Source organism: Haliotis rufescens, unplaced genomic scaffold (assembly GCF_023055435.1).
Source record: "Haliotis rufescens isolate VD_foot unplaced genomic scaffold, xgHalRufe1.0.p SCAF_3, whole genome shotgun sequence".
Taxonomy (NCBI): domain Eukaryota; kingdom Metazoa; phylum Mollusca; class Gastropoda; order Lepetellida; family Haliotidae; genus Haliotis; species Haliotis rufescens.
Window position 1 is genome coordinate 6,012,667 of NW_025964001.1, and position 16,388 is coordinate 6,029,054.

Sequence of the window (16,388 nt, forward strand, 5' to 3'; positions counted from 1 at the left end):
ATCAATCCTGATTGATGTGTCATGAAAATTAAACAAACAACAAGAAACATTTTGCAATGAAATACTTAAAACGTTAGTTAGCGTTCGCCATTACGATCCATTATAAATAAACTACAGCGATAATATGGCGTATCATGCTAAATAATTCTTGTGACTCTTTTGTTTAACCGTGTTCTGTTTTCCACGAACTATTCGCAAATGTTTCATCAGACACAAATGAGGGAAATTCTAAACATAGTGCTTGTAATAAAATTGCAGTCACCACCCAGACTGATATTAAAGATGTAATAGACGTGAAGTACAACCACCTGACCCATAAATTAAAAGTGTTTTTGTCATATGGTTCAGGTATTGAAATAAAGTTCAAGAAGATGGACTACCCAGTGCTGATTGCTGCTACTCACATCACTGAACTGATGCAGACTCGAGTCACAGACACAGGGTTGGTGTTCGGTGCTTCGGTTACCCTCTCAACCCTGCAGGCTGTCCTAGAGAAGGCTGTAGCTGAAAGACCAGGTGAAACTCATTTATCGAAGCAAAATTCACGTATAATGGGTGCTAATGGTTGATGTAATGAGATTGTGGCGCACTCGGGCGTTAAAGAGGTTTTGGGCCAATTTGAAATTTGTATTTTTGCAGCCAACGTCACTGATATTGGGTAAAACCACCGCTGTTGACCAGTCATGAACGATTTCTTCAAGGCTTGCTTCTGATGGGTCGACAAATGTCAGACTGATTCATGTTGGTCCACTCATCAATGAGATCAGCATTGATATCATTGATAGTGGTTGGTTGATTTTGACTTTTACGTACGTGTCTGAGCTGCCAATGACGACCCAGACATGTTCAATGGGGAAAAGTCAGGATACAGTGCTGGCCATGGCATGGCATGGCATGGATATTTGGCTGTTGGAGAAATTGAGTCACAATCCTGGTACTATTTGCATTTGTATTATCATCCTGAAAGATGCCACCGACTTCTTTATGTCATGGTTCCGACTAATCTACCTGTGGCACGTAGACGTTGAGCACGTTGCAAACGTAGCATGATGAATGATGTTGCTTCCTTAATGATTAAATGTGTTTAATAAAGTACGTTTGAGCGCGTTTGGGTCCAAGTAAACAATATGTGTCTGCTCACAGTGACAATGGTAAATCTGGCAAACCATCCCATTCGCGTGCTGTCCGAAGTCAAGTGCTTCCTGGGGCGGTCGGGTAGTCTAGTGGTTAAAGCGTTCGCTCGTCACGCCGAAGACCCGGGTTCGATTCCCGACATGGGAACAATGTGTGAAGCCCATTTCTGGTGTCCCCCGCCGTGATATTGCTGGAATAATGCTAAAAGCGGCGTAAAATCAAACTCACTCACTCACTCACTCAAGTGCTTCCTGACTGTCACAATGTTGTGTTTGGGAGCTTGCTGATATAACTATAATTATATGTCTCTCCAGAGTCTCAAACACGTGTCTTCGCTTCTATACTTGAAATGCTGCGATGGTTCGCGGGTCATCAAATCAGAAACGTTGCGGTAAGCGCTTGTTCATGAACTCAGTCAGGGAATCAATGCAGTCTCGTGGTTTCTGGCATTCGCTTTTTCTCGCCCGGCTTTGGTTTTCATCATTGGTGTTTTGTGTTCTTCGTATCCCAAACCTTGATATTGCTTTAATATTGCTACATTTACGGTCAATGTTAATTAAAACTAGTATTTGTTTCAAAAGTAAGATATGTTTTATTACTAATACGTGTACGATTGAAAATTCACACACGTGAATACAATTGGAGCTTTGCAGGTGATAACAAATAAATCCGCTGGTTATACTGATTGAAACATTATATATATTGCTTACTGCACCAGAGTATCGGCGGTAACGTCATGACAGCAAGCCCTATCTCGGATCTCAATCCGCTCTTCGTTGCTGCAGGCGCGGAGCTCACTGTCGGATCGAAAGGTATTGTAAACTGAATGGGTGTGTGCTGAAAAATGATTGGTTTAAATAAATACAAATGAAATACAAAATAGTTTATTAATGTCACGCCGTTTGTAGAGTACATTATATAAAAAAACTAAAAACAGTTGTTAATGGGAATTAAATACCTGAAGTTTTTCGGACTTCTCAATGCAAATGAATACTTTTTTCTTGATAAGTAACGTTTTTCTTGTCAATTCCAAATTTAAAAAAACGGGTCATTTGTCTTGGCGAAATGAATACCCCTTCAATGTACATCAGGAAAAATTCGTTTTAGTATTTTATTGGCACATTTAGCTTACCAGGAGAGTTCAGATATCACGGAAGCATATAATGTCGACAAAAAATTAAATTTTTTTTATTTGCGGATGGTATTAAGTATTTGATGCATGGAAATTGTAAGAAATCAAATAGAGGTATTCGATGCCGGAAATTCTGATATTTGAACCTTCGGCTCTCACCGTCGGTTTCCCGGCATTGAATACTCTATAACATCCGTAAATCTGAAAACACATAATGTTTATCTACGATTTGTATACTCCTGATGATCTTGGGATAAATAGGCCCCAAATTCTCCGTACTTGTCGAAAGAGCCTATAAACAGTCGGGACGAGTAAAACACGATGTGTGACCTGGGCTCACTTCCACAAAGCGATTTAGGCGTGAAGATGGTTGTAACTCCCTGACTAAAACATTGGCTAACGATAGCCATAATGTTAAGGGGACCATGGCGAATTGTTTTTGTTAACGTCAACATGTTTCATATCAATCAGAGTGAAACCAGATGACTGACAGGCTGCGGTGAAATAGCTGGAATATTGTGGACTGTGGCAAAATACCATTTACTCTCTCACAAAAGGTATTGTAGCCTTCCAACAGTAATTTTGTCAGTGTGAAATTCATGTGATCAACGCATTTGTTACATATATTCGTCTTCCATGGTAAAAGTCCTTAGAAACTGTTTTATTTCAGCAAATGGGATCCGCGTGGTTAAAATGGACAAACACTTCTTCACTGGATATCGAAAAACAGCCATAGCTTCAGAAGAAGTTCTGGTATCTGTCCACTTACCGTACACCTCCCAAGTAAGTTTGGGCTATTGCATTTATCTGGGTCATCTAGGTACAACTGTATATAAAATGATAGTTAAATTACAGGTAATCAATGATATGTAGTAACAAAGTTACAAATCTTTACAATATCAACACAAAAATGTTAAAAATGCATATAAAAAAGTTAAACCCAGTTCCGCTCAAGGACGTCGTTTCAAAACTTTATCCTATTCCAACATACAGATAAGAACACAACTAAGCACTTAACAATTCGTTTCGCCTTCAGAACGAATATTTCAGCGGCTTCAAGCAGGCCCATCGCAAAGATGACGACATCTCCATTGTGAACGCTGGCATGAAGGTGGAGTTTCTGAAAGGGACTGACGTCGTAAGGGAGATTACTCTTGCGTATGGTGGCATGGCCCCAACAATAGTCCTCGCCACGAAGACTATGGAGGCTCTAGTGGGACGGTATGTGCACATGCAAATGTATAATATCAGTGATCATGTTTTGGGTTATTGATGCAAACTTAATTCGTTGCGCTAAAATTGTGATTATAATTATTTACTTCAGTATTCTTAGAATTTCTCTATGTTGATTGGTCTGTTTCAGCTCCTGGAATGATGAGCTTGTAGACGAAGCTTGCCGAACCCTTGAGAGTGATCTCCCCTTGGATCCTGGCTCACCAGGTGGCATGGTGGAGTACCGCCGTACTCTCACTACCAGCTTCTTCTTCAAGTTCTACCTGTCTGTCACGAAGAGACTTATTGATAAGGTACATGTACAATACCATAATTCCCTCGAAGTCGCTCAGTGCAAACATAAGTACGTTTTACATACCCTTAATGTTATTATCAACATTGATGTATTTTCTTTCTCTCGTATAGTAGTTATTCCCCGCCAGATTAGCCGTGTAAAGTTAACGGGATGTGTCCTTCCTTTGGCACACTTAAAGACTTGAAAACATTGAAGATACTGATATGAAAGTTAGGATGTATATTCGAAGAACACTGTTTGTGTTCGATTGTCTAAATTTGGCTCCTGTTGCTATTTCATTTTTTATAATTATTTTTTTAATTTGACCATTTGGAAAGAAAACCGTTAATCAGTGAAACTTTCGGCAGAACCAAGTTATTGTGAGAGAATGATGTTCTTGGTATTTAATTATGAAGACGTTCCTCACAGAAACCGTTGGGTCTTTTATTGATCATCGGTCGCGAATCAAGGAATTTCATTTATGTTCGAACATATCAAACGTAATGAGTGAGTGAGTTTGGTTTTACGGCGCTTTCAGCAATATTCCAGCAATATTAATATCACGGCGGGGGACACCGGAAATGGGCTTCAAACATTGTACCAATGTTGGGAATCGAACCCGTGTCTTCGGCGTGACGAACTAAAATATCAAACGTAACTGATATGATATTAAATAGCGCAGAAGTTCATACGTAGTGACAGTATATCTGATGCTTAACCTTCGAACTGCGTCGAAAGCACGAAGGCAAATCTGGTAATTAAACTTTTTATGTATTTGTAGGGACATGACGTGAACAACAAAATAGTCTCGGAGATTGTGTCTGGTTGTGGCGACATCACACGAGCGGTCAGTAAAGGGGTCCAGGTGTTTGAGGATGTGCCGGATGGACAGTCCCCGGGTGACGCTGTTGGGAGGCCGCTCGTGCATGTCTCCGCCCAACAACAGACAACAGGAGAGGCTGTGTATGTTGACGATCTCCCTAAACACGAAGGTGAGTTAGTTGAGGTTAATGCCACGGATGACAGTTTTTCAGTTCTACAAGGCATCTGGGACTGATGTGACATGAGAGCTCAAAACGAGAAAGTTTTTTTGTCAACGAAAGTTATTTGCTTGAATTCATCACCAGTTTCTTGAGAAAGTTTATTCACTTTACGAAGTGAATTTTAAAGACCGTCTAGCGGAGACTCAATAATAATGCGAGAAATAACGCTATTGGTTGACTTGAGTCTTATGAATCACAAGCATCACTGGCAAGGCATTTCAACGTTGTCCAGAGCACTATTTTCTTATTTGCACTGGGCAAGATATCAGCCACATAGCACCATTAGGGACCCTCTAGGATCACGGAGACCAGAATCACAACAGTTGCCCAGAATCGCTTTAACAACGGGTGAACATATTGAAAATGTATTAACATACAGACCGAGTAATGGGCTGGAATGCTTCACTCGGGAATTTATAGGAGTAACATTGACTCATGTCTTTCTGTGAGTGAGTGAGTGTTTTTATGCCGCTTTTAACAATATTCAAGCAATATCACGCCGGGGGACACCAGAAATGGGCTTCACACATTGAACCCATGTCGGGATTCGAAACCGGGTCTTCGGCGTGACGAGCGAAGGCTTTAAGCACTAGACTACCCGACCGCCCCTCATGTCTTTCAGATGAACTGTACCTTTCTATGGTGATCAGTACCAAGCCACACGCTCGCCTTGTGACAGTGGATTCATCTGAAGCTCTGGATCTACCCGGCGTGGTCGACTACATAGACCACAGAGATATCCCCGGTACTAAGAGATGGGGGGCCGTTGTGCCCTATGAAGAAGAGATCTTTGCAGCAAATGAGGTGAATGAAAAACCAAGTTGTAAATTAATTCATTCAAACGATGCGAATTCAAAAAGACTGTAAACCAATCGACCCGTTCCCCTGAATTCGGTTTAAGTTATATCATAACTATGATTGTGTTTTGTGCTAGCTTTCATGACATTGTCAAGCCCATTTCTGGTGTCACCCGCCGTGATGCTGCTGGAATATTGCTAAAAGCGGCGTAAAACCATACTCATTCATGATATTGTCATACGAGGAGTCATTAGTTGCAGTAACTTTGGTCCGTCCCTTATCGTCTAAGGCGCCGCGATTCGCTGTGCAGAGTTGCATCCCCTGGACACGCCAGAAACCTATGATTGTGGGTTCAAATCCCGGTTCACCCCGATTATGTTTCTAGGTTTGTCAGCACCATACCCGTGCTCGTGGGTTTCACCGAAGTGGTAAACGTCCAAGACCTGCATCACTTCGGGCTTTCCTCCCACATTTAGCTGACACGCCGTGATATAACTGGAATAATGTTAAAAGCGGCGTTAAACCCAACTCACTCACTCACTCACTCCTTCCGATCCCTTACCAGTATAGATGTCAAATGCCCCCTTTAACTATGTGAGTGAGTGAGTTGATGTTAGAAATATCCCAGATATGGCCTCCACATGTTATTCCCATGAAGGGTATGACAAACAAATACCTTCACCACTAGGCTCTCCCACCAAACCCTATGACTGTGATGTATGTTTAATCATCACTCTTAAACCGTGAAGGCCTGCAAGTATTGTGACATGCGGCTTTGATCCAATATCAATACCTCTAGCAAATTAGGCCTTTTGCTTGTGTGCATTGCCGTTGGTATTTAATCAGAACATAATCTCTGTTACAATTCTAGGTTATTTGCCAAGGGCAGATAATCGGTGCCGTAGTTGCTGACACACAAGAGCGAGCTCGTGTTGGAGCAGATAAGGTCAAGATTGTATATGAGGAACTCCAACCAATCATCACAATAAAGGTTTGCTTTCTGAACAAACCCCACATGCTCACCCTATGACTGAATATGTGAGTAGACCCGTGAAGATCCGGGGTAGAATAGGTCTTCAGCAACCCATGCTTGTCGTAAAAGGCGACAATGCGGTCTTGAGAGGCGACTATCGGGATCGGGTTGTCAGGCTTGCTGACTTGGTTGAAGCATTTCATCGTTTCCCAATTGCATGGATCGATGCTGATGATGACAATCACTGGATTGTCTGGTCCAGACTCGATTATTTACAGACCGCTGTCATATAGCTGGAATATTGCTGAGTGCGACGTTGAACAACAAACAAACAAACAAATATTATGCAAGTAATGATACATGGTTAGAAACAGGGTTAACAATGCATATAACGTTTTTTGTGAACCAACGTGATATTGCATAAATATCTGTTACAGTATATACTTTAAGCAATCCTCAACTCTAAAACGTTTCACCAGAAAAGGGCCCATTTCATATGTACCAACTAAAGTGACTTTAAAACACGAATGCCCTACTGTCAAAAACACTTATAACAACATCAAAACAGCAGGACAATAGTATATAAAAGACCTGCGGTATCGCTGAGAAATTTTAGAGATAGGTAGGGATAACACAAATGTAGGTTTTTACCATATGTTGAAGCACCATCTTGTCCGTAGCCGAGGGTGACTCTCAGCAGCCTGTAGACTATCTCTAACTGGGCCCCATCTGCTAAATTCTAACTAAATTCTGCTGACTTTAATAATTGCCTGCGCAATCATGTACAAGACAACACACCCGATTGTTGGATTCTTTATACAATAACATTAATTCAGTTCAGTGTTTGTAATTTACGATTCAAATATTAAATTGTCCGTCATTATTCATAAATGACTTGCAACAATTATTTCATTGTTACTAAATGAAATATTGAAATATTATGAATGATTCGTTTTTATCCAGACGGTATAAAGTTTAAGCAGTTTGGAGTACACAGTGCATGTTTCATCCCACAACGCTAGTACAGTGTACAAAGAGTTCTGGTTTCGTCGTTTCGTGATGACAAATCTGTACACGCTAACACGCGTAATAATTGTGATGTTTAGAATACCTTGTTTCTATATTTAACCTCCAGGAAGCAGAAGCGGCGAAATCTTTCTTCGACAAAGTGACCAGTTTGTCACGTGGTGACCTTGAAGTCGGTTTCAGCCAATCCGATCACTTTCTGGAAGGTGAGATAGAGATCGGATCTCAGGAACACTTCTATCTGGAAACTCAGGCCGCAGCAGCAATTCCTAGTCGGGAAGAGGGCGTCATGGAGTTGTACACTAACTCACAGTTCCCGTCTCAAATACAGGTACAGTTGGCAATAATGAAGCTCGTCATCTATTAAAATCGAAATCATCCTCTTCCACGTCTTTCCTTGGACCTGCTGAGGACCTGACCTGACTTGATTGAACAGTGCGACTGTTTAACGTTTTGAATAAGTTTTATTATCAAGCTTGATGCTTGAAGTGGGATGAAATCTCGAAGTGACCCATGGTCTAGACGCTTTAATGAACGCCAGGAGCGTGGACATGCTTCTGACAAACCTAGAAACACAATCAGGCTGAACCAGACATCGAACACCTGATCATGATTTCTAACACAGCTAGGAGACGGAACTCTGCACAGGGCAGGCCACTCGTGGACTCATCATTTGAAGACATGGAGTCATATAGCAGTATCCAATGTGTAAACTATTATGATCGTATTCATCTTGATTTCCATGAATAACTACAAAGAAAACACATATGTGGATTCACAGAAGTAGTATAAGTCGATAAAGTCTGTAAACTGAAATGATTACGTTTCTTTATTGACAAGTGAAATGTGTCTGAATGTCAAAGTGTTACGGGGTGTTATAATAAATACAATCATACAATTGATAATGATCACTGGGTATATTTCAGCACACGGTAGCAGAAACACTGGGAGTGAGAGCCAACAAAGTGATATCTCGTGTTAAAAGAATAGGTAGGTGGTATCACGCAACACCGTGGACTTTGTTCACAATATATATCACTGGATTGTCTTGACTTGATTATTTACAGGCCGTCGGTGTATAACTGAAATATTGCTGAGTTGAGGGTTTAACAATAAATAAATTAAAAACAATGTGGGAAGAAAGCTAAAGTGACGATGGACGTTAAAGTTTACAACTGTGTGAAACCCAAAGGTCAAGGTCAAGGACACGAATACGTACATACACACGAAACACACGCGTCAAAAATTGTGTACGCAGGGCAACGGACTTAGTTCAAATGTGCCTCTGTTCACCCAGCACGGAATGGGTGCCCGATATGTGAGGTGGATGAAAAAAACTTTCTTAGCGCCATAATGCAGTTTGGGTTGTATACTCCCCAGGGAGTTGAGAATGATAAGCGGAATGCGAACCGGAATGCGAACGGATCCACCGATAAAACCGCTTTTGAGTTGATACTACATCTGGATACCTGCGGTATATAAATGTATAATATGATAATAATAATATTATCATTGCAAATCCGGGAACTCGCGATTAGTGAAATGATGCTACTCTGCAAACGTATTTGTTATACCTCTTTTATATTCTATTCCATTGGTTAATCCGTACCACGTGACCAAACAATACATTTCAATGTAGACCCCGAAATCATGTGACTGACACTGATCTCGAATATTGACGCGTCACATGATCAGCATTGACCTGTCACGTGATGAATATTGTCTCGTCTGCGAAACCATGTTTAAAGGCTTCATAAACTTTAAAGTGAGTTTCGGTTTAACAAAACGGTATAACAAAACCGTCACGACCCGACCCCTTCGGTGATTTGACCGTGACCTTGAGCTGTGGCTTCGGGTTTCTCAGACCACCTCAGGGGTCGGGTTCTCGTGTCCTTGTTTTCGCATTCTGACCGGGGCGGTCGGGTAGCCTAGTGGTTAAAGCGTTCGTTCGTCACGCCGAAGACCCGGGTTCGATTCCCGACATGGGTACAATGTGTGAAGCCCATTTCTGGTGTTCCCCGCCGTGATATTGCTGGAATATTGCTAAAAGCGGCGTTAAACCATACTCACTCACTCACTCGCATACTGACCTCGTCAAGAGTAATTATTTGTATAGTGTTGATCCACCCGCGCTCAGTAGCATGCAAATACAGCATTGATCATGAGCACAAACATGTCAGTGACCTTTCGGCGATAACACCAGCTGACTCGTCGTGAAAGGACATGTTTGATACGGGTACTATTTGTAAAATGCAGTTGTTCTGGTGCCCTTCATCGGAGTGCGTTTCAGGAAGTTTCATACCCTGAGTGTTAAAGGACCTGGTGTTGATTATATTCTCTATATCAGATGATCTTTTCTTTCACACTGCCTTTTGGGAGCACGGGTGTTCCAATCATCTAAGAAGCCGCAATTCACTGTGCAGAGTTGTCTCTGGGGCGGTCGGGTAGCCCAGTGGTTAAAGCGTTCGCTCGTCACGCCGAAGACCCGGGTTCGATTCCATGGGTACAATGTGTGAAGCCCATTTCTGGTGTCCCCCGCCGTGATATTGCTGGAATATTGCTAAAAGCGGCGTAAAATCATACTCACTCACTCAGAGTTGTCTCTAATCCCCGCCCGCCCCGATATATTTTGTCAACACCCGACCCGTACTCGTGGGTTTCACCAGAGTGGTAAACGTCGGAGACAGAACTGCATCACTTCAATCTTTCCTAGGCTAACACGCCGTGAAATAACACCAATACTGTTCAAAGAGGCGTTAAACCTAACTCACTCACTCACTCACTCACAAACAATGTGTTCACTTGTTTCATTCATTCATAGGAGGAGGATTCGGAGGGAAACAGAGCCGAACTATCTCAGTTGCACTACCCGTAGCTGTCGCGGCAAACAAGTACGGCCAAGAACAAGTTTTGTTTTATTTTTGTAACGAAATATTATATTATTCTTCTGTCTCCCTCTCTACAATCAATATCTACTGCCTGCTGTGAGAACATGTAAATTTAAAGTAAGACTGTCCTATGCATTCATTGACAAATGTAACAGCGGAATTACCCAGGCGATCAAGATTATATTTTGATCTACATAATGTTTAACGTCCAAAAGACGTACGACGGCAAGGTCAGAATGTGCCGGTATTGGACTGCGTGTGATACCATATCTAAACATCACAGTAAATTCAGTTGTCTCTCATGCAATCTCGTGATTAAGTTATACATACAGACCATCTCAGATCGATGTTAAATAACCTCCATCCCATAACCAATTCAGCAATTAACCAATTGCCAGGCAGACCTGTGAGCGAAATTGTTGGCTACAATTTTAACAAGAAATAACGTCTATTATGCACGTCTCTACATCACATTCCAGACTTCGCCGACCCGTCCGCTGTATGCTTGACAGGGACGAGGACATGGTTATCACCGGAACACGTCATGCATTCATCGGCAGATATAAGGTATTCTGTGTGTGAGCTGAAATAAAGGATGTACGAATGGACGGGAGGAGGGGAGGGGGGTAGTTTAGGGAGTGAATAAGCGTGTTTGCAACAGTCAGCAACATTTCCGACATTATCACAACGGCCTGTGAATAATCTAACCCGGGCCAATGAACATTCGGTTAAAATTAACATCGGCGAATCCAGGATTCTGAAAAACAGAAGTGTGGAGGGTGTGTATACCAAGGACACGAGGTTATTTAGCCAAATGCCCAGTTAAATAAGGTGTCGGAAAAAAGCATTCGCGCCCCACCTCTGTATCAACCGGTGGTTGAAAGCATGAGCAACAATCCATCCAACTACGATAACACACTTTCAGTCTGTTCATCCGTTTAAGTTACGAAAAGCACAAGGTACAGTCGGCTATACCAAAATGTCTAAAGCACTTGAGGACGCGGTTCTGGCAATTTAATATGCTGCTATGGGCCCCGTCGGATAAGCTAGCTATACAAATAATGAATATGTGTGTTCCGGAGTTATTCTGTTCCCGAATCCCCACGGGGTCAAGGTACACTGCTGTCAATAGTTTGTCTAAATATGTATTTATCCTTCCGATTATGGAATGTTTCGGTATTGAATCTTGTATAATATAAGTAAAATGTTTAAATTATTTTATTACACTATTCAAAAATGTGTATTGTTTCAACAGGTTGGGTTCACATCCACGGGAAGGATTATGGCGTACGATGTGAAGCTTTTCTCCAACAGTGGTTCCACCATTGATCTTTCGCCAGAGGTAAAGGACAGAGTACCATAAAGTAAAAACATATAAATAGATTGCCAATAGAATGATTAAAATCTGTGTTGAAAGTATACCCATGAAGATCCGGGGTAAAATAGGTCTTCAGCAACCCATGCTTGCCATTAAAGGCGACTATGCTTGTCGTAAAAGGGTGGTCAGGCTAGCTGACTTGGTTGATGCATGTCATCGTATCCCAATTTCGTGGATCGATGCTCATGATGTCAAACACTGGATTATCAGTTCCAGACTCGAATATTTACAGGCCGCCTTCATATAGCTGGAATATTGCTAAATGTGGCGTTAAACAACAAACAAAAAACCCAAAAAAACTGTATTTAAAGGTGACGGTATCATCCTCCTCCTCCTCCTCAATCCATCCATCCATCCCTCCATTAGGTCTTTTCCGGATTGCAGTCAGATGGTTTTACATAGATTGCATGTACCCAGGTGATGACAAAGGCCGTGTCTGGTGTTGACAACGCCTACTTCATTCCCCACATCAACGTCGTGGGCCGCATGTGTAAGACAAACATCCCATCAGCAACCGCCTTCAGGGGATTCGGAGCGCCACAAGGCATGTTTGTGACCGAATCTGTGATAGACAAGATGGCGGACTTCCTCAATATACCAGGAGAAGTGGTAAGGGGTCAAGAGTGACACCATTGAGCCTGCATTCCTCTACCTGTAAACTGCTTCTTTGTGATAAATCAGAATCCAGGCATTGTACTGATATACGGCAGAGGTTCGAACATATAAATTATTTTCTCGTCCTAGTTTGAAGCCACGAACCTGTGACAAATGTATGCAGCTTACAATAAATGTCTCATTCTGTATTTTGCAAATGCATTTCTCATGAATATAGATTAAGGATTAGCTGTGCCTTTTTATTTTTTTGCATGAGATAGTTTCTCTTTCGGGGAAGGGGATCATCAAAATCCACATACAAGACAACAATTGGTCTGTGAAAAACGCAATAGGCGACTCCGATAAATTGCTGTAAGCGTTGCTTAAGGATTCAAACACGCAATCTTCTCCATGGATCGAAAATCTGAATCTTGTTTGTGCACAGTGCAATTTAAAATTTTGAATTAAACACTGCTTTATGGTGAAACAATTATGAATATATCGAAACGTGTGAATAATGTTTCAGATTCGATCCAAGAACCTGTACAAGGAAGGGGAGCTAACCCACTATAACCAGCCTGTCATTGACGCGCACCTGCCACGACTCTGGTCGGAATGTGTGTCACAGAGCGGTTTTACACAGAGAAGAAAAGAAGTAGACAAGTTTAACAGGTACTTTTATTTATGCGATATTATCTATTTTGTTTGTTCCACCCCTTACACAAGACATGAATACGATCAAATCGGCGTTCATTAATATATAATGCACCCAAAATTATGTGCCCGACAAACATTTGAGATTTAGTAAAGGGAATGGCGGATACTGGTATGAATTATGTGCTACATCATTACCTGTCTATCTTAATATAATTTGTCCTGGTTAGGAATCTAGTAGCCTATGCTTGTCGTATGAGACGAAATAGATGGTGTGGTCACTGGTTCGTTGATTTGCTTGATGGCATGTCATCCTACCTCTTCGATATGGGACGTTACCAATAATATCAATCACAGGCCTGGTCAAACTGGATTCAGGTTTCAATGGGACAAAAGCTAAAATAAACAAATAAACATGGCGTTGTGTATATTTACACAAAATATGTTCAAATTGGTGATACCGTAAAATGCTTTGTTTGCTTGTTTGTTTGTTCGTTGTTTAACGCCGCACTCAGCAATATTCCAGCTATATGACGACGGTCTGTAAACAGTCTGGACCAGACAATCTAGTTATTGACATCATGAGCATCAATCCACGGAATTGGTATACAATGACATGCATCAACCACGTCAGCGAGCCTGACCACCCGATCCCGCTAGTCACCTCTTGCGACAAGCATAGTCGCCTTTTACCGCAAGCATGGGTTGCTCTAGACCTTTTCTACCGCGGATCTTCACGGGTCCTGTAAAATGCATTACATGATAACGTTACCTGCAAGACGTGTAACCTAGCACTTCTGACCTCATACCTATATACGTGACCACGTCTGGAGTACAGGACGATGACAAGAGGCGACACAAGATATGTATCCTGAGAGAGGTTTACATTTAAGAAAGAATGGAAAAAACCCACTGACGTCACTTCCGGTGTTATTCCCCAGACGCACAACAAAACAATGTACAACTAATCCTTTCAAATCGAAAAACTAGCCAAAGCAACTAAATCAGATTTACAAAAACTCAGTGGTACTTACATTAAAATATACTGACTTTATATACTTCAGTGAAAGCCGATGGAAGAAGCGTGGATTGTGCGTAATTCCAACCAAGTTCGGCCTGTCGTATGAGGCTCCGTCTAAGTTCCTTAATCAGGCCTGTGCCCTGGTGACGCTCTACCTGGACGGGTCTGTGTTGGTATCTCACTGCGGGGTAGAGATGGGACAGGGCCTTCACACGAAGATGATTCAGGTAATTCCTAAATTAGTGCATACATGGTTATGTTTGATTAATTCATAATGCTTTTATACTGAAGATGTATTACATACATACTGCCTTCATCCATATAGGCTGAGACCCTGTGTTGACGCTATTTGCTGACCTTGAAACATAATACTATACTCTAGCTATATTACGTGCATACTGTTTATACTTATGTATTCAATCTGAAACGTTGTGTTGGTGATATATACTGACCTTTTAACAGCTCACTGATAATTATATACTACCGCCAAAAGAAACGCGAACCAAAGAAACATTTTGAGAAGTATGTACTTTAAGAGATGTGTACCACAATGTGACAAAACTAACAATCAGTTAAGTGTTACCACAGTGTCTTTGTTCTTATCACGATATGCTGCACATGATTTCCAAACTTTACACGCTAATCCTGCACCAGACAAATGATGCATCTCGAGTCACTGGTCTATGACGTCACATGTGATGCGTGCATGAGCGTGGATACGAAACATACCAGTATGTTCGTTTGTGCGTCGAACCAATCTATTATTCCTTGAATATGAGTAATGTTTTAAATATCAACCAACATGGTATGGTATTCGCGTTTCTTTTGTCGGTGAATATGTATCACAAAAGGTCATTTGTGTCAGTGATGATGCATGATTTCCAGTAATTATTTTTGTATTTGACAGGTGACGAGTCGAGCGTTAGGTGTTCCTGCATCTGATGTCTTCATCAATGATACTGCAACAGACAAAATCCCATACACCAGTCCCACCGCCGCCAGCTCCGGGTCAGATCTCAATGGAGGAGCAGTGCAGGTGCGTGAGTATATACCTGGATGGGCACAGTGTGTGGGCGGCGTATTTTCATAATCACGCTTCCCATCCTGCTTTTCCTGCCTAAGAAATAACTTTTGTCAATCCAGCTCTGAAAATGACCTGCCCAGAAAAAATATTATAAGGGATTAGGGGATTAAGAGACATGACGTCTCCTCTTCGACCATTCTTGACGAGAGGTTAGGTCGAAACGTCAAAAATAAATTTTAGAAACGAAGTTTCTCAAACATTAAATGATAGTATTTGGCTAATAAAGTGTTAAGGTGCACAGCAGTATTGAAGGCTCCGGATGGCCTGAAAGAACATAACCTGAGTCACACAAACATTCAAATATAAGTATTATTTCAGCAATGAGAGGGGTTAATGTAATATGTAATCCTATACTTGTGAAAAAAGAACACCCATAATACTACAGGAGGATTTCTGATGAAACATGGGGTTATAATGTGTGCCTTAGATCCACTTGTTTGCATGTCGATTATGAAAATGTAATTGAGAAGACAACGTATGTTCTTAACTGTTCTTAAATGCCACTTAAAGAAGTTATGTTCTTAACAGTTTGGAAATTACATTGATCACCTTTCAGAATGCCTGTGAAATACTCAGAGGACGTCTCGAGCCTTACATCAAGGCCAAGCCAAAGGGAAACTGGTCCGACTGGGTACGTCTTTTCATATTGTTAAATATATCAGGTTAAAGAATGAGATATGGGTCATATTTAGAAGTTAATGTGAAAATTGCTACTACACTCTTCAAAAAAAAAGAAACGCATAGGTGTTTTGAGAATTCCAATTAGTTTCTTTATCCAGTAATCGTCATAAAGACGTTAATCATGTCATGTTTGTTGTGCATTGCGCGCAAACACATCTCAAAATGTTTTTGGTAAACGTTTTTCTGCAAAAATGCAAAGGATGCACGGAATTTGCTTTCAGAAAAATGTTTTCAGCACAATGCACGTGCAAAATGTTGGAAACAAGAGTAGAGACACTGACTATAAGTTCTTTACGAATTTTCTGACGTAAACGGAGATCGAAAAATGCCAAGATTTAACTGCAGCTGACCGAAATATCGCCATTGGACGTTTGGAAGCAGGGGAGTCCCCGACACTTCAACGTTCACCAAAGCACCATATCTTGACTATGGGATCGATATACCCGCACTAATTCGACTCAAGATCATCCCAGAA

At 41.4% G+C, this 16,388-nt stretch overlaps 1 protein-coding gene across 5 annotated transcripts in view; it reads left to right on the forward strand.

The window, feature by feature from the left end:
- Positions 1 to 16,388, forward strand: part of LOC124131799 (xanthine dehydrogenase/oxidase-like) — a 65,816-nt gene that overhangs the window by 38,416 nt on the left and 11,012 nt on the right. For all 5 annotated transcript variants that reach the window (XM_048403622.1, XM_048403621.1, XM_048403623.1 and 2 more), the window contains 19 exons: positions 349 to 516; positions 1,449 to 1,525; positions 1,853 to 1,946; positions 2,937 to 3,049; positions 3,303 to 3,487; positions 3,630 to 3,792; positions 4,555 to 4,765; positions 5,439 to 5,620; positions 6,486 to 6,605; positions 7,723 to 7,944; positions 8,540 to 8,603; positions 10,435 to 10,504; positions 10,981 to 11,068; positions 11,757 to 11,843; positions 12,297 to 12,488; positions 13,000 to 13,145; positions 14,192 to 14,375; positions 15,056 to 15,184; positions 15,789 to 15,863. In XM_048403622.1, coding sequence (XP_048259579.1) covers positions 349 to 516; positions 1,449 to 1,525; positions 1,853 to 1,946; positions 2,937 to 3,049; positions 3,303 to 3,487; positions 3,630 to 3,792; positions 4,555 to 4,765; positions 5,439 to 5,620; positions 6,486 to 6,605; positions 7,723 to 7,944; positions 8,540 to 8,603; positions 10,435 to 10,504; positions 10,981 to 11,068; positions 11,757 to 11,843; positions 12,297 to 12,488; positions 13,000 to 13,145; positions 14,192 to 14,375; positions 15,056 to 15,184; positions 15,789 to 15,863 — 2,570 coding nt within the window. The remainder of the gene's footprint in view (positions 1 to 348; positions 517 to 1,448; positions 1,526 to 1,852; positions 1,947 to 2,936; positions 3,050 to 3,302; positions 3,488 to 3,629; positions 3,793 to 4,554; positions 4,766 to 5,438; positions 5,621 to 6,485; positions 6,606 to 7,722; positions 7,945 to 8,539; positions 8,604 to 10,434; positions 10,505 to 10,980; positions 11,069 to 11,756; positions 11,844 to 12,296; positions 12,489 to 12,999; positions 13,146 to 14,191; positions 14,376 to 15,055; positions 15,185 to 15,788; positions 15,864 to 16,388) is intronic.